General features: G+C 38.7%; 2 protein-coding genes across 4 annotated transcripts in view; both read left to right on the top strand.

Moving 5' to 3' along the window:
- Window positions 1-16,090, top strand: part of kcnq5a (potassium voltage-gated channel, KQT-like subfamily, member 5a) — a 76,050-nt gene extending 59,960 nt beyond the window's left edge. For both annotated transcript variants that reach the window (XM_026355224.2, XM_026355225.2), the window contains 5 exons: window positions 4,291-4,532; window positions 5,398-5,506; window positions 7,974-8,105; window positions 11,436-11,562; window positions 11,635-16,090. In XM_026355224.2, coding sequence (XP_026211009.1) covers window positions 4,291-4,532; window positions 5,398-5,506; window positions 7,974-8,105; window positions 11,436-11,562; window positions 11,635-12,693 — 1,669 coding nt within the window. In that variant the 3' untranslated portion in view covers window positions 12,694-16,090. The remainder of the gene's footprint in view (window positions 1-4,290; window positions 4,533-5,397; window positions 5,507-7,973; window positions 8,106-11,435; window positions 11,563-11,634) is intronic.
- A 348-nt stretch (window positions 16,091-16,438) lies between these two features.
- On the top strand, window positions 16,439-24,937 carry ddx43 (DEAD (Asp-Glu-Ala-Asp) box polypeptide 43). 2 transcript variants are annotated; one of them, XM_026356774.1, is made up of 16 exons: window positions 16,439-16,794; window positions 17,061-17,116; window positions 17,580-17,697; window positions 18,134-18,301; window positions 18,606-18,687; window positions 19,187-19,346; window positions 21,546-21,664; window positions 21,836-21,946; window positions 22,052-22,193; window positions 22,421-22,473; window positions 22,813-22,900; window positions 23,178-23,305; window positions 23,483-23,592; window positions 23,707-23,845; window positions 23,952-24,039; window positions 24,362-24,937. In XM_026356774.1, exons 1-16 carry the CDS (start codon window positions 16,479-16,481, stop codon window positions 24,527-24,529), a joined length of 2,046 nt encoding a protein of 681 aa, XP_026212559.1. In that variant the 5' UTR covers window positions 16,439-16,478; the 3' UTR covers window positions 24,530-24,937. The 2 variants fall into 2 exon arrangements, with proteins under 2 accessions (XP_026212559.1, XP_026212558.1); XM_026356773.1 differs by having other exon boundaries at window positions 22,373-22,473.
- Window positions 24,938-25,120: the final 183 nt, after the last annotated feature.

The raw sequence follows: 25,120 nt of genomic DNA, 5'->3' as shown, positions 1-25,120 counted from the left end.
GAAACGAGAGGTGTCAACGATTATTTCCCATTTGAAAAGGAGTTCATTCTTTCTCTCAAATTTGAGTTCTGCTGGAGGCTGGAGGCAGCAGGGACACAGTGATAAACACCGTACAGTCATATACATACTGTGATCTACACACAGCTACTTTCAAATGACCTTTTTTCAACTTTTACTTCACATCTCCATCTCTGATTTGGTCTCTCCTCCTCCTTCCATTACTGTGTCTCTCTCTGCACTTGACTCCCCGTCAGGGAAGGGTGATGGGCTCCTCTGACTTTATGTGCGTGCGTGCGTACGCATGCACACACGCCTTCAAAGACAGGAGTCTGTACCATGTCTGTACCATGACGCACTTTTTCCATTGGGATGGTATTTATATAACTCATCAAACACAAGTCAAGGAGAGACACAGAGAAGTTGGAAAAGGGGGGGAGGACAGCAAGGGGAGGAGAGATAGGGGATTTCAGAGAGGGGAAGAAGACAGAGAGAGATTTGTGAGTTTAATTATGCTAGTATAGTTTTTACAGAGCAGCACTTCTTTGGCAACATTTGGGGGCCTTATGTTGAGCCAGCAGCTTCTTAGGCATTTAAATTTAAGACAGCCGCACACATACGCGTATAAAACAAATAGGTTTTATTCTCTGAGTCAAACACACAAACAAATGTGCTTCTCATCCTTAAACAAAATAGCATTTAATTAGGCTTTGTTGCCTCCACAACAACATTCATCCCACAGTAATCCTTTAGTTTAAAGGGCTGCGTTTAATTACTCTTTCCTTTCTTAGAAAGTTTTGTTGCAGCGAGTCCAAGTTACACTTGGGAATTACAGAGTTATGCACACTTTTATGACACTATTTGTTTTCTATATGTTCCCTTTCCACCAATAGAACCTCTGTGTTATTAGTGGTTTAACAGACTGTCGGCTGCTCGGCGGCGGTAGGTGCCGCAGTAAATGGATGGTGGTTTTTGTTTAAGCAGACTTGTAAACACCAGCAGTAGTAAACATTAGCCACACCGCTACAGCAGACATCATGCAGAGTGTAAGCGCTGTGGATATTGGCAAGAAGAGGCAACAGGCAATAAAAGATAATAAGGGTTTAATCTGGAGTTTTTGTGTGTAAGCAGGTGTGCTTAGGTATGTGTTTGTAGCTCAGTGAAGTTTAATTCAAATTAGATGTTAATCATTTAAACTTAGTAAAAAAGATGCGTGCTATTTATTTAAAGCCAAACTGACTCATGCTGAGCACTATTTCTTATCCTTTAATGATGTGTTGAAGTCTGGAGTGTACGTCTTTTTCTTCCTTATCTGAAAATCAGCCCAGATTTATTCCAAATTAATCTGCATTTACATGTGTTTGTGCTGTGTTTAGTCCAGAACAGGCATTAAGTTACAGCATTCACAACAAACTCAGCAAACTAGACTAAGCTGACACTCCAGACTACACAAAAATGAATATTATTTTAGTCTGATTTTCAGTTTCTTGACCAGACTACTCAAACTTTTTGTTGAGGAAAACTTTAAATGACACCGCAGGCACACAGACAGGCATAGTCGGGGAATTTGTTCACCGCATGTTATAGAAAAATCAATGTGCTGGGAAGACATGATGATTTGGGTTCTTTTGGGTTTGACTCAGAGATGTCCTACATGATTGAGAACTGCAGAAGAAATAAGTAGTTTCACACTGAAGTGTCTGATGAAAGATGTATAAAACAGCATGCTGGGAGGATAGAGACCAGTCTGTGTTGGTGTATTCTGTGAATTCACATCATGTATTTGAGTTCTATTTGAGCATATATATATAAAAGTATATATATTTGAGTTCAGGTACTCCCACTGCATCTGTGTTCACCTATTCTCATTCCTCTCCTAAACATCTTCCCTGCTCTTTGTCTGTGTATTTACTGTGGATCAGTATTGACAGAATAAAATGTCTGTCCTCTTTCCACTTTTAATCTCATTACTCCTCTTTCCTCTTATTCTCCCCATCCATCCGTCTCTTCCTTCTTAACTCTAGTAAGGGTCTAAGTAATGGGAGGCTCTTCAGAAGGTATACTCGGAAATATAGGAGGTACCACCTGTATATTACTACCCAGCATCCTCTCTGCCCTGTTCTTAGCCCAACCACCTGTGGGAATGACTAACCAATAGCATGAGGAGAACAGAGAAAACTGCCTCCTCAAACCCTTTTTATGCCACCAAGGACTGAGACGACTAGTGCTGCCTGCTGCCTGACGAATGTGAACAAGACCTTGTTGCTGTGTTACAAATTAAAGGGGAATTCTGCCAAAATCAGTAGACGTGGTTGTAAAAACCAACAATAAATTAAAAGTGAGTTTTATAGTAAGGGAAAATGCACTAGATTTTACTGCCTAATTATTATTATGACCAAACTAATAGTAACATTTGCTGCAACAAATTGCATGTTGCGACTGTGTTATTACAGTCATAAATTGATTCTCTGAAACTTTAAATCCTAAGTAACAGAAAATGTGAGTCAGTGTTTTGAATAGTTCTACTTTGTTAAGAAGTCAGCATAATAAGTTAAATGCAACGGACAAATGCAAGATCTAAATTCCCCTTTATTTTAAATATTTGACCTCTATTTGCCCTTAGCTCACCTAAAATGCCCCTTAGAAATTGTTCAGCCACATCAGTACTTTGCTTGTTTGTTTCTTCCTTATTCTTCATGAAGAACTATTAGATTCCTGGGACCAGTAGTTTCCTTCCTAGTAACTTTGGTTGTAAAAATAAATTGGTCCTGTGCTAATTTTGCAAGCTGGAATGGAAATCAAATGAGTAATTCATGTGGCTGGACTCAGTTTGCCTTAAATTGTTCCCCAACAACATGTCATTATCAGCCTTTCAGGTCCAGGCATCACAGGGCTTTTCATCATTTTACTGCATGCTCCCTGCATTCCTGCTCACTGGACCTCTCTTTTCATTCATTTTTAGTAAATGACAGAAAGAATGCTAATAGCTTAAATTATTGTTAAAAGCTTTATTCAATTCCATCTATCATATTTATGGAGGAATTTGTGGTTGTTACATCATAAATGGAAAGTGTATTGGACTCAGCAGATTCAGAACAGAAAATGCTCACTAATAATGTTCAGTTATCCTTGAAAATTGTTGAAAATGTGTTGTCATGTGCTTCAAAGTTGAGGTTCCTGTGAGGTTCCTATCCTAAAGTGTGAGAAATCACTGCAAAAACTTAAAAAGAATACAAAAAAGAACATGAAATAAGCAATAAACGACTGATAAAGTGATTACACTCCAAAAAATTCAGGGGAGAAATAGAAAAGCGTGAAAACGGTGGCATGGAAAATGTCTTGAAATCCTGCATTTCTCTCAGTTGTCTGCTGCACTGCATGCTGGTCTCTACGCCTTAGCAACATGATGGTGGCGCTGCAGTGAATCTCAGTGATTGAGGACCGTCTGCACCCACCACCCTGATCGGTATCAAACGATACTCTAGATAAGTAAAAATGAGGTGAATTGTGAGGTTCAAATATAGATTTAATGCCATTTACTGTAATGTAAATATAGAATTTGTTACTACAGTGAACCATTGAGATCAAAACAGAGATTCTGAAACCACATTATTGAAAAATCCTGTTTGGATCTTTATCATTGGCCAAATACTATAAACTAACATTAAATATATCATCATTAGAGGTTTCTCTCATTAATGGTCTCATTTGTTTAAGGTGGTCTCAAAACGATGTGTTAATGATGTGTTAAATTTAAAAAAATCTCAAAGTGGATTCTTGGACCAGCTGGTTGGGTAAGTTCTGCAGCACTTCTGGTGCCAGTGTTGAGGTTTGGTTTTGGTGCTCTGGTGCGCGGTCTGGCTTCGTTCTGGTGTTTTGGGCATGTCACTTGGATGGATGAGGTTTGGGCTAAAGGAAATGACAGAACGCTGCCCCGTGTCTGCGCTCTGAACTCTTCTCACTCTCTGAGCGGAAATAGATGTTGACAACATCCCTGTTTTTCTCCCTTCATGTCTGTCTCTCTATCAACCCCAACCTCTGTCTCACACTTTCTCTCTCAATTCCATCCTTGACTCACTTTCCCCAATTGTCCTCACATGTACCCTCCATCTCCCTAACAACCTCTGTCTGGATTATCACTACCATCACTCTTGATCCTGCTGTCTCACCTCTCCTAAACCTCTTTCTATGTTTCTTTGAATGTTTCTCTCTCTCTCTCTCTCTCTCTCTCTCTCTCTCTCTCTCTCTCTCTCTCTCTCTCTCTCTCTCCTTCACCTCCATTCCTCCCTGCAGTCAGAAGTTGAGTTTTAAGGAGCGAGTCCGGATGGCAAGTCCTCGTGGTCAGAGTATGAAGAGCAGGCAGACATCCATCAATGAACGCCAACGCTGTTCCCCTGGCAACGATGTGTGCAGTGCCGATGGGCTGATGGGTGGGAGCCCGGCCAAAGTTCAGAAGAGCTGGAGCTTCAACGATCGGACGCGGTTTAGGCCGTCGCTGAGGTTGAAGAGCCAGACGCGCACTGTTGTCCCAGATGGTGAGTGGGACTGTGCATGAGTGTCCATCGTACTGTAAATGGAAACCAATCAACCAACAGAACATCTGACTAAATTATCCTCTTCAGCACAGTATGCTAACTTTATTTCATTTCTTGAACCTCACTGACCTGGATCAGCAAAGGAAGAATAAATTAGAACAATGATAACTATTTAACATCCTCAGTTCTCACTTCTCTATGAACAAGTAACCAACTAAACCACTATCATCTTATTTTGATTCAATTTCAGGATGAGGCGTCACAGCTCAGGGTGACAAAACCTTTTTCAGTCGAGATAATGGACATCTTCAAACATGTCACTTTTACCACTAACCTGGTTAAAAATATAGGTTTTCATTTTCCAAAGAAATGATTACATTTCTACTTCTAGATTGTTCAACATGTATTGTTTCATGAAAGAAATTCACATTGTTTTTTATTTGTATTCTCTCATTTTGTTAATCTGGTCTGTGTGCACACAGCATTGGTTCCTTCCTACCCTGAAATTGCTGACTGTATTAATAGCACTAGTAATAGTTGTATCATTTATTTAAATACATTTTAGTACCTCTTATATGCATTATCATCCTCTTTGTGCTTTTTGCCAGCGCCTTCTTTTTTCTCTCTCTCACCAACTCTCACCTTACATAGCTGAGTTGGCAAAATGCTGTCCATTCTTAACGATGCCATCCAAGTGGGGTATAAATTTTCACCTTCTAAAAGCCAAAAAACTATCAGTTTGAAACATTCTTGGAGACTCTTAATGAGAACCACTATGCACAAAGTGTTTTATGACTTTTAAGGGTGGACATGATTTTGCACGGAGCTGTATTTGTTGATTGAACAAATCGTTTGTCTCTCTTAGTGGACACGGGCATGACTGCAGAGGATTCCTTTGATGAGAGAGGCTGCCATTGTGACGTTACAGTAGAAGATCTATCAGCTCCCCTCAAGGCTGTCATCAGAGCTGTCAGGTGAGCTCCTTCTGCTGGAACACTACAGGAATATTTATTCATTTACAGTCTAATGCCATGAACAAATTCTAACATGCGTATTTCTGAAAGTGTTTGCTATTGGTCAGTAATCGGCTGCAGCTTCTTCTAATTGGCTGTGATAGGTATTTCTGTGTGTTTTGTGTCATAACAGCTCACTGAACTCTACAGTTACCATATTAAATGGACAAATGTCACTGAGCTACCTCCTCCTTTTATGATTGGCTGATTGTTGATTGTATGCAATTGTGCAATTGGTTCTAAAGAAACTGAGGTCAGGTCAAGGTTCCTACTGACTGGACCTCCATCTTTCTCTATAGGTCTCAATCTATTGATTGAAACGTTAATGATTCAGAGTAATACAACCACAGCATTAAAATACCATTACCATACACTGTTTTTAAAATGCACATCATTATGTACACATAGGTTAAAACAATCTCCCCTCATCTATTCTCTCACAGTGCTACAGTATCAGCCTCTTGAGACTGAATTAAAATGTGTTGCTTCTCTCCACTACATGTAATTCAGGATGGTAAAAAACATAAATTCACATAGCGTTCACATTTGTGTCTCTAAAGCATTTTTGCACCATCGTTCTCTTTTTGCATGACCTACTGCAGAAATTGAGGGTTTTGAGGCGGGGGGGTTGAGCAGCTCTGCAGAGTTTGTGTGTGTAGGTGTGTAGGGGTGTGTATGCATTTTAGCAGACTCTGCTTTCTTACTCTGGCACCAGCACCCTGTGAGCAAATGTTTATCCAACTGGCGCCGGCTGTTTCTCTCACTCCACTGCATCTTCTCACCCTCTTAATATTTTCATTCTAAAGATCTTAATATTTTCACCTCTCAATTAAGTGGGATTGCCACTGAACATGTACATGTTGGTGAGAAATGTACCATCTGATAAAAATTCTGATGTTGCTCTCCTGATTATATACGTTCAAAATTAGACCTTTCTCGTATCTGTAAATTTAAAGAGCAACACTTTCTGACCATCGGATCAGTTTACTAGCACACAACATTATGGGCTTTGAATCATAAATGTAAAGTTGCATATTTTCCTCACAATTAAAAAGTCTTGACACTGTATAATCAGAGGAATGTCATTATGATTTGCAGTTTTGTGCCTATGAATCCTCCTTTAATGTCATACCACATGTTCCCTGTGCGCTAGTCACTCCAATCTCAGTCTTGTAAAACCTGCTGTGCATGTTTTGTTTTGTTTTGTTCTACGTTTAAACCACTTGTCTTACATCATATTTATCCAACCATTAGTTAGTACATATTTATTTATAACACTTGCTGTTAAGTAGATGATGTTGCACAGATGATGTGGACCACAAATATAAATAAGCAAACAGTCTGCAACTGTACATCTGTTACTAAGCTTGTTGTTTTCAGTAATGCTGTTTGTTGTCATTACATGCAGTCACATCTTCACTATTTATTTGTTACCTCATCCTGTGTTTATACCTGAATTCTATCAAGTATCATTTCATACACTATAACTATCATGGGTGCACTTGATTTGTTTGTGCAGTACCAGAGTCAAGTGGGTAGTTTTGTAGTTTTTGTTAAAATTAGAGTAGATGTTATGTAACAATGTTCAGTGGAATCTTTTTGGAATCCACTCCCGACACAAACCAAAGAGCTTTTTTTGCGTTGTTCCCTGCTAAATGATAGTTTGGTAACAAGATCTAGTCAGTCAACCCTTTATGCTACTTTTATTTTTTTGTCAAATGATGCCTATCAACCACACTCCATCACCAGCCCCTCTGTTCTCTATAGGAATCAGATGCACACAAACACACACATGCAAACACAGCACCACTACTACTCAATCCTGGCCAGCCTGTCCACCCAGCAGGCCTCCTCCATGGGCAGCCGCTGCCCTGGGCTTTCCCAGGGTGTCGGATTGAGGGTGGGTCAACCCCTCCCCTGTCAGGACTGTTATTACAGAGGGTCATCTGTCACCATTATTTCCATTTCGATAGGGAGAAAAACAGGCAACTTGAGACAGGCAGAAGCCAACGGGGAATCTAAACGAACCAAGAACTTAGATCCAATATCCTGTATCAATATTATTGAGCCAGCAGTGGCTCTGTTCACCAAATAGACAAGGATAGAGGATTACAAAGAGATTCATTTTGGTGTTTATGGATTTGACTAGAAAACCAGGACTTTGGGACCTGTTAGATTCTCACTGAGGTATTTGAGATTTGAATAATGTTCAACTGAGACATAACAAGGTTTGTTCTGTAGTTCTCCCAAAGTTGCTGCTACCATCTAGTGGTTGTTTGTAATGATTACATCTTCTTTTAAATGTAATGTAATACAGTATATCAAGTCTTGTTATTACGCTACTTTGACCAACATCTGTGTCCATCTTTGTCTCTTTCCGCTAATTTCTTGTGCATTTGTTTTTGTGAATGTATGTGTGTTTGTGTAGGATCATGAAGTTTCACGTAGCAAAGAAGAAGTTTAAGGAGACGTTGCGTCCATATGACGTGAAGGATGTCATAGAGCAGTACTCTGCCGGACACTTGGACATGCTTTGTCGGATCAAGAGCCTTCAGACCAGGTCAGGACACATCTTCCTCGATCCAAATTACAATTTTATAAATATTTGGGCATTGTTCATTACCTGCACAGGTGGATGTTGCACCAGATGTTGCTGCAGTTCCTGCTAGTTGTATAGAGGTTATATATAACCTAGTAAACAACCCTTTTAAATCAGAAAAATACACTTTCAGCTTGAGCTTACTTCCAACTGTGTCTTTCATAATAAGAATGTGTGTATCTACTATATATGTGCACATGTGTGTCCCCTCTTTCCCAGACTAGACACTGTAGTGGGTCCTACTCCAAGGCATTTCAGCAGTCGCGCCAAGACCTTTTCCTCTCCTTCCCTGCATTTATATTACAGCCAAGCTTGGAGGAAACAGTCTGCACCAGGGTTAGATTACTAGACCTACCCTGTCATCACTGCACCAACTGCTCTCCTACTAACCTTACCAAACTGTCATACTTGGGTCAAACAGCATGTGTTCACATACTGTCAGCTGTATGAAAAGGACACCTGTTCAAATTTCCTTTTAGACACCAAAAGCAGTTTAAAAAATAAGTGGCCAAAGTCCACTGTGTTTTGACACTCTTGAACAAATTGTCTGCAGGCAAATAATGTTTAAGAATCAATCAATCATAACTAAATTAATCAGAAGTTATTATGGTAAGCTGTCAGCAGCTCCCACTTCAGTGCCATTTGACCCATGTCTGGCTTTAGTTTATTTCATCAAAATATGTTTGTATCCTACTGAGAGGTCTTCAGGGAAGTTCAAACACTCAATTATCAACTTTTTTTTAGCAGAAAAGTTTTATGCAGACATGATGGGTAGAAGGTATCTGTGTGTGTTGGTACCACTGTTCACTTTTTACATTTTCCAATAAGAACAATGCTCTCTCTGAACTTATTTATCTTGACAGACACTATCAAATCCTGATTTGAGCCACTTGAAGACCTCATCTAGTTTAATTCTTAGGTATCTGTAGACATAATATGACCTACTCAGTGCTATGTTCCCATTAAAGCTGCATCTGTCTTCTTTTAAAGCTATAATCTGACTTGTGTCTTCCAATTAAGCTTTTCCAACTTTTATAACTGGCATATTTTTATTTGTGCCGACATGTTAATATAAAGAAGTTTTATCAATGGTGATGGCATTTAATTTAATGGTAAAAAACATATTCACCCTAATTACAAGCAAAATTGGAAATAATGTTTCAGCAGGGGGCACCCTAACGCCTTTATGGACTGGGACTTTTACAAACCATTATTTTTCTAAGAGGAAGTTTGTTTTTAGGTCATGGTACATGTACAGGCTGACAGCTGGTGTTTTGTAAGGCTGAATGAATAGCTGCATTATGTGTGGTACTGGAGTTGTAGGTAGTTCCTTCTGGGGAGTAACATAGTGCTGGTTTGGTGTAGGCTGACAAAAAGGCTTTACATACACACAGACCACCTTGATTTATGGTTTTACACTCTGTAAAATAATCTAAACATCAAAATATAAACCTCTTTTAAAGGTATGGATAAAGATATAGTTTATTTGATGTAGTTATCAAATAAAATCTGTAGGTTATAATACTACAAAATTAAATAACTGGCTTCCTGGTAGTTTATATTTACAAATACATTGGCCTTTGAAATCCCACATTGAGCAAACAAATATCATTATCATTTATATCCTCATACTTCTCTGTGTGTATATAAATCCTCCTGTTGTTTGTTACCAGTGAACAAATTATTTATTCATTTGTGCACATTCAAATTTCAGTCTGTATGTGTGAAAGAGAGAGATGTATCTGACCCGGTCTTTCTCCTGTCCTCAGACTGGCCAGTGCAGCAGGCTCTGGTCACAGCCTGAGTAGCCGATCCAGGAACATGTCCTCTCCTGCCCTGCACTATTATTACAGCAACAACAAGAAGAAGCTCCCTGGCTCAGGGTTACTTTTATTTCACTTAATTTGACCTCTACCAGCAGTAGAAACCCATTAGCTGACCCTTTGGTGATCATTACTTCTCAGTCCCCAGAAATGTCTGACTGACTGTGAGATGTCACATGCAAACAGACAGGGATGCAAATAGTCTCCATTTGTATTAACATTCTTACAGTACCAGATGGTTGGAGTTTGAACTATAATATGCAATGAGTACTAGATGCTTTAAACATAAAACCATATAGTGCATTACAAGTTACTCTACTTGTCTAAATCTTGAATCAGTTTTACTCCATCCAGTCGGTACAGTTTTAATTAACCCTGTCTGACATGTACAGACATTTGCAATCAGTGTACATGTATTGTAATGTGTGTAGGCATGTAAACATGTGAACAATTCCAACAACATTACAACATTAGGCCTCATCTGTAGTTTCTGAACACAAACCTTTCCCCTGTATGTGAGGAGGGAGGGAACTTGATGGTGTGTGAGTGTTGCTACCCTGTGTGTGCAAGTGGCTTCTAGGAAGTGAATTAATGTAGTTTGCAGAAAAGAAAACATACAAATCGTCTTATCTGTGGTATCTTTGCATGCTGTGGCCTACTAACTTTACTAATTAGATACTATTTTAGAGTAATAATCAACCCCGCTTGATCAAAACTCTACCATTGAAAAGCCTGGCTACAGATTCACAGGTAATTTCAATGCAGCAGTGAATGAATATAAAAATGAATACATGTGCAGGATCTTTATCCTTTTTTCTAACTTGCTGAATGGAAATAAAAGAAATTAATTAAGTAAATACTGAGTAATCATCTTACCAACATTGTTACATAAAAACCTTATTTCCTTCCTGGAGGGGGCTGTGAACCTTTTCATAACCTTTGGTTTAATGATATTCATCTAAATATGATTCATCCAACAAACTATATAAGCAAAATTTTAAGATGCAGTGTTCATAAATCACTTGTACTGTATTCCACTGAGGAGTTGTGAAAATGTTCCTTATGTTTGTTTTTGTTTCTTTAGTATTTCATGTTCATTATACAGTTGCACATTCAGTTTGTAGACTTTTAACTCGATACTGTGTGAAATACAATATGGAAATGTTTTTACCGAACGCCTGAAAACACTGACATTTTATGGAGATACAGGGTTTTTAGCAGCACAGATACAGTCGAGCCATGTGTGTCTCATTAACTCCTAATCTTAACATCCTACTATTGCTTTAGGTTTGTTGCCTGTCTTGGGATGAAATGAGGTTCACGTGCCAACTATTTTACAAAGTCATCATATTCTAATATATTAATACCTCTTTGTGTGTGTGTGTGTGTGTGTGTGTGTGTGTGTGTGTGTGTGTGTGTGTGTGTGTGTGTGCGCGTGTGTGCGCGTCTGTGTATGTGTGACTATCAGGGTGGATCAGATCCTAGGAAAAGGCCAGATACCTGTGGATAAGAAGATAAGGGACAAACTACACCCAGATGGAGACTCCCTGGAGGGCATGAGCATGCTAGGACGTGTGTGTAAGGTGGAGAGGCAGGTGAGTGTAGAAAAACATCAGTCATAAACTGCTTAACAGCCCTTTAAGTTTCTCTCTCTTGCTTGTTCCCAGGTTACTTCCATTGAGTCAAAGTTGGATTCTTTACTGGACGTTTACCGTCAGGTCCTACAGAAAGGCTCCTCAGCGCTCACCCTGTCATCCCTGCCTCTGTTCGAACTGGACAACCATCAGCAGCACAACTCAGACTACCAGACCTGCTTCATTGGCAGAGATCTCCCTTCTCCACAGGGGGGTGACCCAGTTCGAGGCGGAGGGGATAACAACGCAGGCATACGCCGATCCCTTAATGCCAACCCGAGAGGTCTGCGGCTCATCCTTGCACCTGCAGATGATGACGGCCCACCAGATTCAGCACCTCCATCCTACCCTCCATCTACAGCCTCTCTATCCCCATCACCCCTTCTACCCCCTGATAGCCCCTACCCAACCTTGGTCACCCCCAATGGCACCTCCAAAAGAGCACACTTTCCTGATTTGCCACCCCCACCTTCCTCAACTGGGGGTTTCACTCTCCAGCTGCCCCCCATGGTACACCCTTCCCACCTCCGATGCCCCACTGAGGCTGTCCCAGGTGATTTGGCTGATGGAGTGGCACCAGATGAGGGGACATTGGGCCCCTCTGTTATTGTGGGATCCAGTGTGGATGCTGACCAGGAAGGGGACAATGAGACAGGATCTGTCCAGGAAGGGGTGAGGCTGCGGAAAAAGACAGACTTGAAATCAGAGGAGGTCTGGAGGAGGCACATGAGCCTTGAGGTCAACCCCCTGCTGCTGCTCCCAGATGGGAAACCTTCAAACTGGGAAGGCAGTCTTGGGAAATCCCACTCTGTGCACAATCTCAGCCAGCCTTTGACCAACCGTGCCCCTAGCCTCTCCTCCATGCTCAACAACAGCAGCAGCAGCAACGGTAGCGAACATGGCAATGTCCATGGTGACCTTAGCAAATGGGATGGAACAGAACTCTTCATTAGTGAGTGTAAGCTTGAGCCAGCTGAAGAACATTTCAACTTCCTGTCCCAGGGACCTGATAGCAGCCCTTCAGACCTTTTACAGACTGGGGAGGGAAACTCAGAGTTTCTCAGTCAGTCCCCACATATACAGCTGGCATAACCATGCATACAGTGGCACACTTATTCACATACTGTATATACACACCACTGCTGGGGCAGCCACCTTTAAAATATTTTTACAGGATATTACATGGACTGAGTTGCAGATTGTACAATTTAAATGCTTTGTATATGGACAAACAGTGTTCTTTTATTTTTATTTTGTTGAACATGATTAGGTCCACATGTTTGTGCCAAAATGTGCCTGTAGGTGGTCATATTCATGTAAGACAAAATACACAAACAGTTTACAAATATAATTAAACCTTTCTTTGAGAGCAACTTGCTTTTTATCTATAGGGATAAGTTCATTTTCAGGAACAACCTGGTCAAGCATTTTTGGCTCTAGTCCCAATCTAAGCCCTTTAATATCTGGTATACGCAGACACCTTTTGAAGGGTTTTGGCGAGTTGACTGATCCAACTGACCAATTACTGTATGTTCTGCCTGTTCAACATGTGGTAAACTGCTTGTACTGTCTCCATTACTGGCAGATTTAGTTGCACGTATGGTTACTGAGGATTGTGCCTGTGAACCACTCACCTCTCCCATCACCCCTCAACACAAAGAAGAGGGAAGGAAGGTGCGCTCCAGATGAGAGGAGAGAGGTATAGAAAAACCTAACAGTCAGTAGAGTATAAACCAAGGAGGATTAACATGTGATCAGATTCATGTTGGCCAATACCAGTCTTAAAAAATAGACCTACACAGACCTAATACTTAGGATTGGCCTGGGACATCTCTAGGAAGTTTCTCGTATTTAACAACATATATTTGAAATGAGTCTTATTAGAATTGAGGATACAGGACAGAATGTTAACAGCATTGAAACCTGATAAGTAAATACTGCATAAAGCTCTCATAGCTGAAAATGGTTGCTAATTACAAAAGTCAGAGGTGTAGCTTAACCTTAAACGTGCCATGCCACAGTTTACAGTTTGTGCCGACCACCTCTTTGTTAATGTGCGGTCAAATCATTTCACACAGGTACATACACAAAACACAATCCTATATATAACCATGAAGTACTCTGAAATGAGCCAACTGTCAAAGAGCTGAGACTGACTATTTTTTCATATAAGTGCTTGTATTGAGACTTTCTTTGAAGAAGAGGAGAGTCACTCTACTTACTCATCGTCTATCTCAACCAATATAAAATGTCACCTTTTACTTGCACACATATCACTGCATGGATCTTTCCCAGAAACAGGTGAATGAAAGGAGAAGAACTGATGAGGCCTGAGATGTGGGGATAGCTGAATTATAAAAAAAACATGTATTACGATTATTCTATTCATTACCTGCAGCAACAGCAATGTGTAATAGTGTTGATATGGTTGCTTTTTTTTATCTGTCTGCAAGTTGTCAGTAAAATTGGATGCAGCCAGCAGATTGGGAAAATGGCCTATCAGCAATCACTGAAGACAAGTTTTGACTCATATTCCATGTAGTTTGGATGGTAGCCCGGTGAGTTTGTTATTAATGGTCTGAAATCTAAATTGCAGCAGGCTTATCAAATCAAAGGATTTGTCAGCCAAGCACGAGATGCTTCATGTCTAAGCCACAGCCTACAGTCAAGAGCAGTCACACACTTGCTTGGCCTTGATCTGCTCTTCTGCATGTAAAAGTATTGTTTTCTTCAAACCTAACAAAGAGGTACGAACAAAGTCTGCCTATTTGAATTCTATTGTATTCTAACTTGAACCTATTTTATAGTAGTTAAAAACCTTTACCACCAGTTATATTGATAACTCGTTTACTATTAAACTTTGTAAAAATACATACATTTTAAGATCATGTCTTTTTTTTCGTTTGTTTTGTTTTGGACAATCCCAATCTTTTACTGGGTGCTGGTTGCACCATATACATCAGTAATCCCAGACCAGAACACTAGATGTAGTTTGGTGTTTTAAGGTAAAAGTGCAATGCACACAGTGAATTTAAACATGCACTGTTGATCCAGTATGCAAGTTGCCTTATCTATGTATCAATTATGTGGCTTAGTTTTTTTAAAATGTGACATATTAGCAAAGTATAATAAGAGAGACCATGAAAAAGATCATGTCAAATCTGCAATGCAGTTTGGTCAATTTCAGCGTTCAGTTGATAATCTCATTCAGAGCAATATGCTCAAGGAAAATTTGGCAGGGGACAAACTAGGTCAACATGAATCACCTCGGAGACTTAAATTTGTCATGTATAATTATCCAGAATTTTGAATGTGCATGCACTTTTCCTCACATCAATTATAATCACAATGCCCATTTAGGGATTTTATAATAACTTTAAAATGAATGTGGGCACATTTAGATTTTGATGCTTTCACTCCATATTCATATTGAGAAGTTGTGTTTTCATTGGTAGACTTATGAAAATGGCATTTTGCAAGTGTCTTAAATGACACTGTTCTAACAGTACATTTGACAGGAGCATTGTTTGTATTGCTAGCCCGCTTGTACATGGGTTGACTGCTCTTGAATGTGAATTCTGCACAGAACTATGTCAGCCATCTTAATGCTTGTTAGCCATTTTGATTTGTTTGTGCACGTCTTAATTTGTAAGCTGTCACTGTAATTTTAAGAAATGATTTTAATGTATAAATGACACCCTTTATTCCCCATTATTTTTTCAGTATTCCCTTTGTCTTGAATGCATTGCTTTGCAAATTAACATTATGTTGTAGAAAATAACAAGTATTATCTTCTAACAAATACTTATAGATTCATTTTGAAAAATTCTCCAGCACATGCAGGAGTTGCTCTGGTATAATGAAATACATTGTCATTATGAAAGCACATTTTTGTTTTTTGTGAGTTTAAGGAACCTGAAAATGTGATGTTAGTTCAGTGCTTAACATTGGAATACATTTGTTGTAATTATTAGGTTTGAATAAGTAAGAATGAGGCCAACCAAACCTGCATGTGATTTGGACCAAGATCAAATCAATACTAAAAAACAAAGAAAGGCCCTGACCAGTTTGTGCATTGGATGGATTATTCCCCTCATTAAACATGCTTGTTTTTAGCAATGTGTACATTGCTTAAGGGTGCCTTTCTTGCATATGAAAATGTTTTTACTTTTTAGTTCACAGGACTGTAAGTCTAGTTTGCCTACAGCTGAACATACTGTCTAGTTAAGGTCAGTGATCAGTTTGTGTTTGGCACTCAGTTCACTTAGGTCATGTAGCTTTAGCCACAGACCTTATACAGCTGTGATGGCTAATAATACCATTTCTCTACTGCTTGAAAAGTAATTTATTACACAACTGGCCTTAAAGCTTGATAATGTTAACATTATTATTTCTTTTAAATTAATTTATTAAAGTTCACATCGTGTTCTCTGGATGAGAAATGCAAAAATAATTTTATTATTCATTAATAAAGTATGAATTAATACAACTGTTTTGAATTTGTGTCTTTTATGTGCAATCAATATTTCACAATTTTCAAAGTAAAAGCATGGCCACACAAGGTCATGCTGCCTTTTAGGAAGTAAGGATTTTATAAGTTCAAAGTGGTGGCTAAGGAATATAAAAGGTAACACAGCAAATAAATGAAGTTTTTTGTCAGCGTCTTGCTATATTTAGGATATCAACTTTTAAATGAATTATAGTCCACACCTGTAAATATTATATTCATCAACATGTGGTTTAAATTAATCCCAAATCGCACAGTCGGAAGTTTGACTTCACGTAGAGGAAGTGAAGGCGACATTGTCTTGATTGACAGCTTGACAGGTAACGTTAATTGCCGTTAGCTAGCCTCCAGGTGACGAGGGAGCTCGAAAATGTCCGACTGGGAAGATGAGTACGACGAGGACGGTGTCGCTTTCCAGAAGCCTGCGACAAAGTCAGCTCCGGCTCAGTGGAAATTACCATGCGATGACCGACAACATGTATTTTTTGGTGTGAAAAACGGAAACAAGTTTGGTGCCTCAAGACGGGTGAAGGCTGATACTAGCGGTTGGAGCGGTGGAGGCCGCCAGTTGACCCGGAGCACAGACCATGGAGCCCCAGGGCGACGGAGTTTTAACGATGAAAAGTTGGACTCTAACCCGCCTGTGACCATCTTTGTGGAAAACGCTTTTGTTGGGAGGGTGATAGGTAGGTTTTTAGAGCAGTATTTTCGATTCAAAGGCACACTTTTCAGTATTTCTTAGTTCCGTTTGTGTTAGCTAATGTTAGCAAGCTATGCTAACGGTAAGCTAACATGTGTTAGCTAACGGTTTTAGCTAGTTTTATGACCTCTCGTTAAATGAACATGCAGCCGAACTTCTTAAGCTGTTTTTCTGTGTGTACACCTTTTTATGTTAGATTTGGGAAAGCATCTAAATAACGTAAATTATAATTTAATTTAATTTAATGTTAAGGTCGTGGAGGAGCCAAAATTCGTGAACTTGAAGAGAGCACTGGTGCAAGAATCAAGGCAAGTTCCTGTCAAACTACTTAATCCATCACTTACTAAAACTAAAACTGTGTTTCACAAATATAGCAGTGTGGGTAAATTCTCTTTAGACAAGTGTTAATTGTTTCATTTACTAAAAATGTGTTAGTCCTGAGTAAAGTGTTTTTTATTTTTTTGTGTGTGTGTCTCCTGAGTGGGTTTTCTTGATTACTGTTTTTTCCCCTACAATCCATGCAGACATGCAGTGAGGTTGATTGGTGACTTTAAATTGCCCCGTAGGTGTGATTGTGAGTGTTAATGGTTGTCTGTCTCTGCGGCAGCCCTGTGATACACTGTCTAGGGTGTACTTTTTCTCTTGCCAAGTGACAGCTAGGATTGGCTCCACACCACCCCTACAACCCTCAACAGAATATATGGCTTGGATGTAGTGGAAGTTAGTTTTTTTGTCCTGTGGTATGTTTTTTATTTTATTTATTTTTTTTAGATAAATAAGGGAGATTATGAAGGTGAGGTGGTCATCTTTGGATCATCTGTTGCCCAGCAGAAAGCCAAGGAGATGATTGAAGACCTGGTGGCAGATGGCAGCTCTCGATTTCACAACGGTACTGAGTCATTATTCTAGATAATGTTGATTTTTAAAGGGGCCCCTTGCAGCTGTCTAAAGGCAGATAATTGTCAGATCCTCCTTTTAAATCTTTGAAGGAATCATATCATTACCATTTTTAGGTTAGTGTCCTAAGAGAAGAATAGCCAAATTGTATTAACAGTGTCACACATATAGGAGCTTTGACTAAATGACAAATTCACTTATGATATAGAGAGATAGCTCTAGTATCACTAAAGTCTTATCCATGGTTACTCTTCAAGTGACACTTGACTGATTGTCACTGATTGTCTGTACACTTTGCGTAGTGGGTGTTTGCAAAAAACAATGTACAAACCAGAATTAACATACATTTGTTACTTTCTGCCACATGATTGCACTACTTTACTGCATTATAAATTCAAATGAGTGCAGCATACTGATTTATTTCTCAGACCCTGCCAGGAGAAGAGACTTTGGAGGAGGAGGTGATAGAGATAAGAAAGAGTCTGTCTGGTCTAAGGCAGAATTGCAGGCTTCGAATGTTGCCCCGGCTCGTATATCCATAGATTGGAACATGATTCGTGAGAACAAGGCCAAATATGAAGAACTCAAATGGAAGGGTAAGCCTGCATATTGTCACTAATAGACGTACACTGCAGTATTTGGACACTAATGTGAATATTAGTGTTTTGTGTGTTGCAATCTGAAATCAGACTATGACAGTTTAGGAATTGGTGACCTGGATACGAATGTAGTAGAAGTGGCGGGCACCCACTTATATTCTTAATAGTTTTATTTTAAAAACAGTGGGGTAAATACAAAACACTAACTGCTGTCCTAGATGACCTTTACTATGTTTGCCTACTATATCCTTGTCGTATGAAACAAGAATTTTATTTACTCCTTCATTTTTACTTTCTTCAGACCTTCCACCCATGACAAAGAAGTTTTACACTGAGGCAGAGAGTGTATCCAAACTCACAGCGGAGGAAGTCAGGGAATGGCGGTAAATTTGCCATGAGAATAATCTTGAGTGCACATTCACATAACAATTATATGGTGGATGCCAGTATTATTTTGAAAATAATTATTGAGCCATATAGTAGAGGCTGTGTCAAACACCACATCCAACTGTTATTAGCCATGATTTAGCAGGTGGCCAACCATGGCTTGTAGGTTTCATTGTCAGCCATGCAAAATCTCCATTTTGTCCTAAAATATCTACAACCAGTGCTTTTTCTGGAAGTGTTTGTGTTGCATGAAGAGTCCTGAGTTGTGCTGATCTGTTGGCTGACTCTGTTAGCTCTCTGAATCAATGTCACATTTGTTTGTCCAATGCACAAAGAATAAAAAATGTGGTGATGTAACACAGAATAGTTTGTGCCAAATATTGTTTCTGAAACATAAGTTATGTTTATTTGTCTTAGCTAGCACAGTATTGTGATTTGAAATCAACCACTCTACCCTTTAAACCAGATTCACCATGTTCTTGTTTGTTTCCACAGGAGGGAGAACAACAATATTTTTGTGGATGACCTGAAGGAGGAAGGACAGAAACGGCCTATCCCAAATCCCTGTCGCACTTTTTTGGAGGCCTTCGAGCTTTATCCAGAGATTATGGAAAATATCAATCGAGTTGGTTTTGTCAAACCCACTCCTATCCAGGTATGAAAATGGCACAAATTTAGTTTGTAATTTATCATATATCTTTAATATTTTTACAGAAATCTGCAGTGGTATAAATACTACAAGTACATATACAACCAATAGTAGTACTGTTTTCTGAATGTATAAAAGGCAACTTGTGAATATTGCATGCTCTTGAAGAACATGCTAATGAACTGCCTTATTATACTATATTACAAGTACTGCGTAAATTTATTTTCTTGTCTTCCAGAGAGATGCATGTTATGAATGACTCTTTTTACTGTCCTCCGGGCTATATATGGGTATAAATAATTAAATGTCACTACTATTTGTGTTACTTCATGTTTCAAACTATTGCTTTTCCAAACTCAAATTTAAATCTTCCTGCAAGGACAGATGTATGTGTAGTATCCCATCCTGTTTGTAATGACTAATAATAAGACGAATAGCGTAGTGTTGCCATGAGTAATCACCTTGATTTACAGTGATCCATATGTGGAAACGCCCAATTTAATGACGATCTTTATGGGAAATATCGAGCTATTCTTATTTTTAAATGTATGGTTGTATTCTCCCAAAAAGCAGAAGTGAAAAGAATATTTTTGCAACTTCAATGCTGGGTGTGTGGGACATTTTATTTCAGCTGGAAACAAAACTATTCTGCCTTTCTCAGTGAGTGCAACTGCAACTTATGTCTAATAATAAACAGATTACAATTAAGACTATTTATCGTTGTCTGCAATGTATGCAGTGTAATATAGCAGTTCAAGGTGAACTTTATTTTAAAGCGTTAACTTGATCTTTTGGGAAGCCCAACCATATTTATTCATTCAGTCACCCAGTGCTAGTAAATATCTGTTTAGGACAGAGTTTCCACGGAAAAGAAAACACTGGGACCTACTGTTTGTTTTCAAAATGGTTTATGGTGGAGAATAGCTAGAACTACAATTTTTAAAGAAGAAGAAGAACTAACACAAATAAAATACACTTCGATTAAATACTTATAATTTATTTTCCCAAGCCACACGAGCCGCAGTATAAGGATGAAAGGGTTGCCAGGTTGCCGACCCCTGGTTTAGGAAATCGGTATTTTCAGACACTAGTGGGTTTTTCTGTCAAGTATTGACCTTAAGGAAAAAGGTGAGGAACTGTGCCATTACCTTTCTTCCCCTAAAGTTCTCAGATACTAAACATATGGTGGAAATGTACAGAATCAACAGATCAGTTACAGGTTATTAAAACAGTATGTTACAACAATACATTCTGAACCTACACTACGGAAGTTGAAGACATTCAAAGTATTCAAACGTGTGTATAATATATAAATATAAATTGCATGAGTCACCTTAAATTAGCATATTACATATTGTAATTGCAGTAAGAACATGTTGTTATTTACCCTGGCCTCTTACACTGAATACATTTGTCTTTATACTAATTTCAGTGAAAAACTTTCTTTTTCCTTTTTCTAGAAGGAGAAATGAAACTGAATCATCTTTTATGCTGGATCACTTTCATTTCACAAAAGTCTTAAACAAATTAATTATGTCACCATCCTGGGCTCAAAACTAATGCATGCCAGCCTTGAATATCACAATGAAAATGTGTAGTGCTGCACCCTTTACATACTCTTTACACCCTGTGTGACTAATAATACCTGCTGGTGTTGCACTGTTAGATTGGTATCTGGACCAACCAGTTCAGTCATGTTTTATCAGGCCATTTCACATCTTATTTATCTATCTAAATTTGGTTAGGTTAAACATGCCCTGACTCCAACTTAATGCAATTAAATGTGTGGACAAGAGTTATAAGTTTTTACACAACACTAGAAAACATATAAAATGTCATCAATATAACTATATAAAATTTCAAAATGACTTTTTAGTTTAATATTTTATAAGAAATTTGTTATTAACTCTTAAAGTTACAAGAGGCTTGTGCTGAAAGCTAATGACTCCCTGATAGACTGAAGAAAATGGGTAGTCATAATTTAAGTGATTTTGTTTTTGTTTTTATAAATAACTACTCTTGATATAGTGTTTTTGGGAACATTTATCTTCTTTAGCGTAGTAATGCCACATAAATTGGTGCACATCTTATTTTAAACGCTATCTGTAGATTGTTTGTGACAGTTTGATATAGAAGAATACTTGGCTATTCTGCCTGACACCAGTTGCTTGAATCTTTGTATAAATGCATGTGTTTATTCACCAGTCCCAGGCATGGCCAGTGTTGCTGAGTGGGGAGGACCTGATAGCCATTGCTCAGACTGGAACAGGGAAAACCCTGGCCTACCTGCTGCCAGGGTTCATCCACATGGATGGGCAACCTGTGTCAGTACAGGACAAATTTCTTTCTTTGCAACCTGATCTTTTGTTTCCTTTCTGATTTCTGATGCCTAATGTTTCATTGCAATTTTACATTGAATAATTGATTTTATATTTAATACTGCTTTGTCATTTCTTCTATTTGTCTGTCAAACTCTTGTCTTTTCCTGTTCAAAGGCCTAGATCTGAGCGGGATGGTCCAGGCATGTTGGTCCTGACTCCCACCAGAGAACTGGCCTTGCAGATTGAAACTGAGTGCAACAAGTACCGCTATAAAGGCTACAAAAGGTCCAGAAGTTGTATATTACCACAAGCGATTTAAAGAACCTAGAACTGATATTAAATTGTGATCTAGAGGCAATGTGAATATTGTCCTTTTTGTCCTTCTCTCAGTATCTGTATCTATGGCGGAGGGGATAGGAGAGGCCAGATCAACATGGTGAAGGGTGGTGTGGACATCGTGATTGCGACACCAGGCCGACTAAATGATCTGCAGATGAATGAGCTCATCAGTCTTCACTCTATCACTTACTTGGTCAGCTGTCTGTGCATGTTTGTTTTTCTGTGAGCAGGAATGAAACCTTTTACATTTTCAGGCCCATCACCAAAGCTTGGTGTTTAGTGTTTGTTTTTTGTTTTTTTAAGTGTGAAATCACTGATTTTTTTTTTAATAAAGGCTAATGTATTTTTAATAACCCTAATGATCGGGAAAAGGTGCTGGATGAAGCTGACCGTATGCTTGATATGGGCTTTGAACCCCAGATTATGAAGATTCTCCTGGATATCCGCCCAGACCGACAGACCGTCATGACCAGGTATAAGTCACAACACTTTGCATCGCTATGGAATTAGTATTATTTAGGACACAAGTACCTAGACTGTAGGGCCGCATATGCAGACACAGAAAATATGTTTGGAAGTTGGATGTTGTCCATCACAACAATGTATAAATGATCTACATTTTCACAAAGGAAAATATTTCATGATAAATAATGTAACCTTTTGTTAACGTAAATGAATCATTGTCAGTTGTTAACCCCCTGCATTAATTTTGTTTGTTTTTTACAGAAATTATGTGGAAATTTTACTTTAAATGTACCTACAGTATAGAATTTGGAGTTTTTTTATTTCCATTGTAAACTGTCATGTTTCAGTGCTACCTGGCCCACTGGTGTGAGACGATTGGCTAAATCCTACCTAAAAAATCCTATGATGGTTTATGTGGGCACCCTGGACTTAGCAGTAAGTGGTAATCAATACAGTCATTTATTTTTTTTTTTTGTGTCGAGTGGGTAGTTAAATAGACTTTGATACGCATATGCATGTTATCCTATGTTGTTCCTCCTGAAAACTGTAGTATGTCAGTTGAGAACAAACTCCAGTGTCTCTGCAAAAACACCTCATTACTTTACATATTATTACTTATTCTTGCTAGATTCTTTTATATAGATGAAAAATAAAGTAAAATTGAGATGTTTGGAGCTCTTATCTATTCTTTTTCTTTGCTCTCCTGTCTTAGGCAGTTAACACTGTGCAGCAAACAGTGCTGATTGTCCAAGAAGAAGAGAAGAAGTCCTACGTTTTTGACTTCATCAGAAACATGCAGCCTGAGGATAAAGTCATAATCTTTGTTGGCAAAAAGCTCGTGTGAGTGGGTGGTTGGTCACTAACATATGACTTGTAGACAAGAGTAAATTGTGGTATTCAGCTAAACCCACAGTTTCTGGTAAATATCAGAGCTAGACACAGATTGACATTGGCAGTACTTACACTTACACTAACAGTTTATTGTATATTTGTGTTTCTATCTGCATTCCATCTCAGGGCTGACGACCTGTCCAGCGATATGTGTCTGCAGGGTTTAGCTGTGCAAAGTCTTCATGGTGACCGTGAGCAGTGTGACCGTGAAGAAGCCCTCAAGGATTTTAAAGAGAGTGTGTAACAAGCAAAATGTGACTTCAAAAATAGGGTCCTCCTTCTGCCTCCAACAGATGAAATTATTGTTTTGGTGTGTAGGTGGTTGTTTATAGTGTTTTATGAAATTCTAGGTCGAGTTCGTATCCTGGTTGCCACTGATCTTGCATCTCGAGGGTTAGATGTCCTTGATATAACGCATGTCTTTAACTATGACTTCCCACGTAACATAGAAGAATATGTCCATCGTGTGGGACGCACTGGCCGAGCAGGGTAAGGTTCTGCATGTGTGTTAGCTTACAGATCACTAGATTAATCTTGGGTGACTTTTGGGTGTTTTGGGGTTAGTTTGTGATGGTGTGCCTTGTTTATGATTCAGACGTTCAGGTGCTGCTATTACCCTGGTAACAAGGGAAAACTGGAGGATGGCCCCTGAACTAATTCCCATCCTGGAGCGAGGAGGACAGGTTAGCACATACTTTTTGTGTGTGTGAGACATTACTTGGTTTTACATTCATAGAGAACACCAATTGGCTTATTTGATGACACACTGTATGTAAGATTATCTAGTTTTTATTTTAAAGGAAAATGCTCATCATACTAGGTCACTAATTTGGCAAAGAATGTTTAGTGGTTCAGTTTAATTTTGCAAAATCAAAGGTTAGATAAATAGAGTGAATGGTAAGTAAGTAGAAATCATGCATGTTATTTGAAGTTATCATGTTGGAAAATGTTTTCAGAACAAAACTACAGTAAAGTACATGTAATGTTTGCAAAATCCTGTTGCAGGAGGTCCCAGAAGAACTTGTGCTTATGGCAGAGAGATATGAGAAGCAAAAGAGGGAGAAGGAAACGTGCAGTCCATGGGGAGGACAGGGACGAGGAGGAGGGGGAGTAGGGAGGAGAGATGGTAGAGGGAGAGGAGGCAGGGATCAAGGCCAGAACTGGGGATTCTGATGCATCTTTCTACCAGACCACACAAAAGGTTTCCTACACCAATTATAATTGAAGTCAATAGGACAATGTTTCAGGCATAAATACAATGTTAAAATGTGTTTGTCTGTCATTCCAGTTAAATAAAAAATTTAGTTTTTCCCTCATCAGGATGCAGCAAGATCTGAAACCCTCCTGTGTTGTAATTTTGTAATTTAATTTACTAACTTTGATTTTTTTACTGTTTATTTTTTTTTGTCTGAATTAATATAATTTAAAGGTTAATATGATTTAAAGGTAGATTTAAAATGCACAGTTAATAGTTTATTTTTTGTTAGTCATCAGTCATGGCAGTGTCATGTATCACTACATATTTTATGTAATTTTGGGCGGGCAGTCTGTTAAATAAATTCTCCCTTTAAAGAGACAAGACACTCAGTGTTTGTTTTATTGGCTTGGCATTTTGAATTTATATGGTACAGTAATGGTTTAATGTCCTTTACATTATTTCCAAAGTTAACAATAATATAATTAATAATCATGGAGATATGGTGGAGAAATATTAAATACAAGGCACATGTTATTTTATTATAATTAAAATTTGGTAAAAGCAAA

The sequence above is a fragment of the Anabas testudineus genome, chromosome 15, assembly GCF_900324465.2.
Source record: "Anabas testudineus chromosome 15, fAnaTes1.2, whole genome shotgun sequence".
NCBI lineage: Eukaryota > Metazoa > Chordata > Actinopteri > Anabantiformes > Anabantidae > Anabas > Anabas testudineus.
This window is presented reverse-complemented; position numbering and strand designations above follow the sequence as displayed.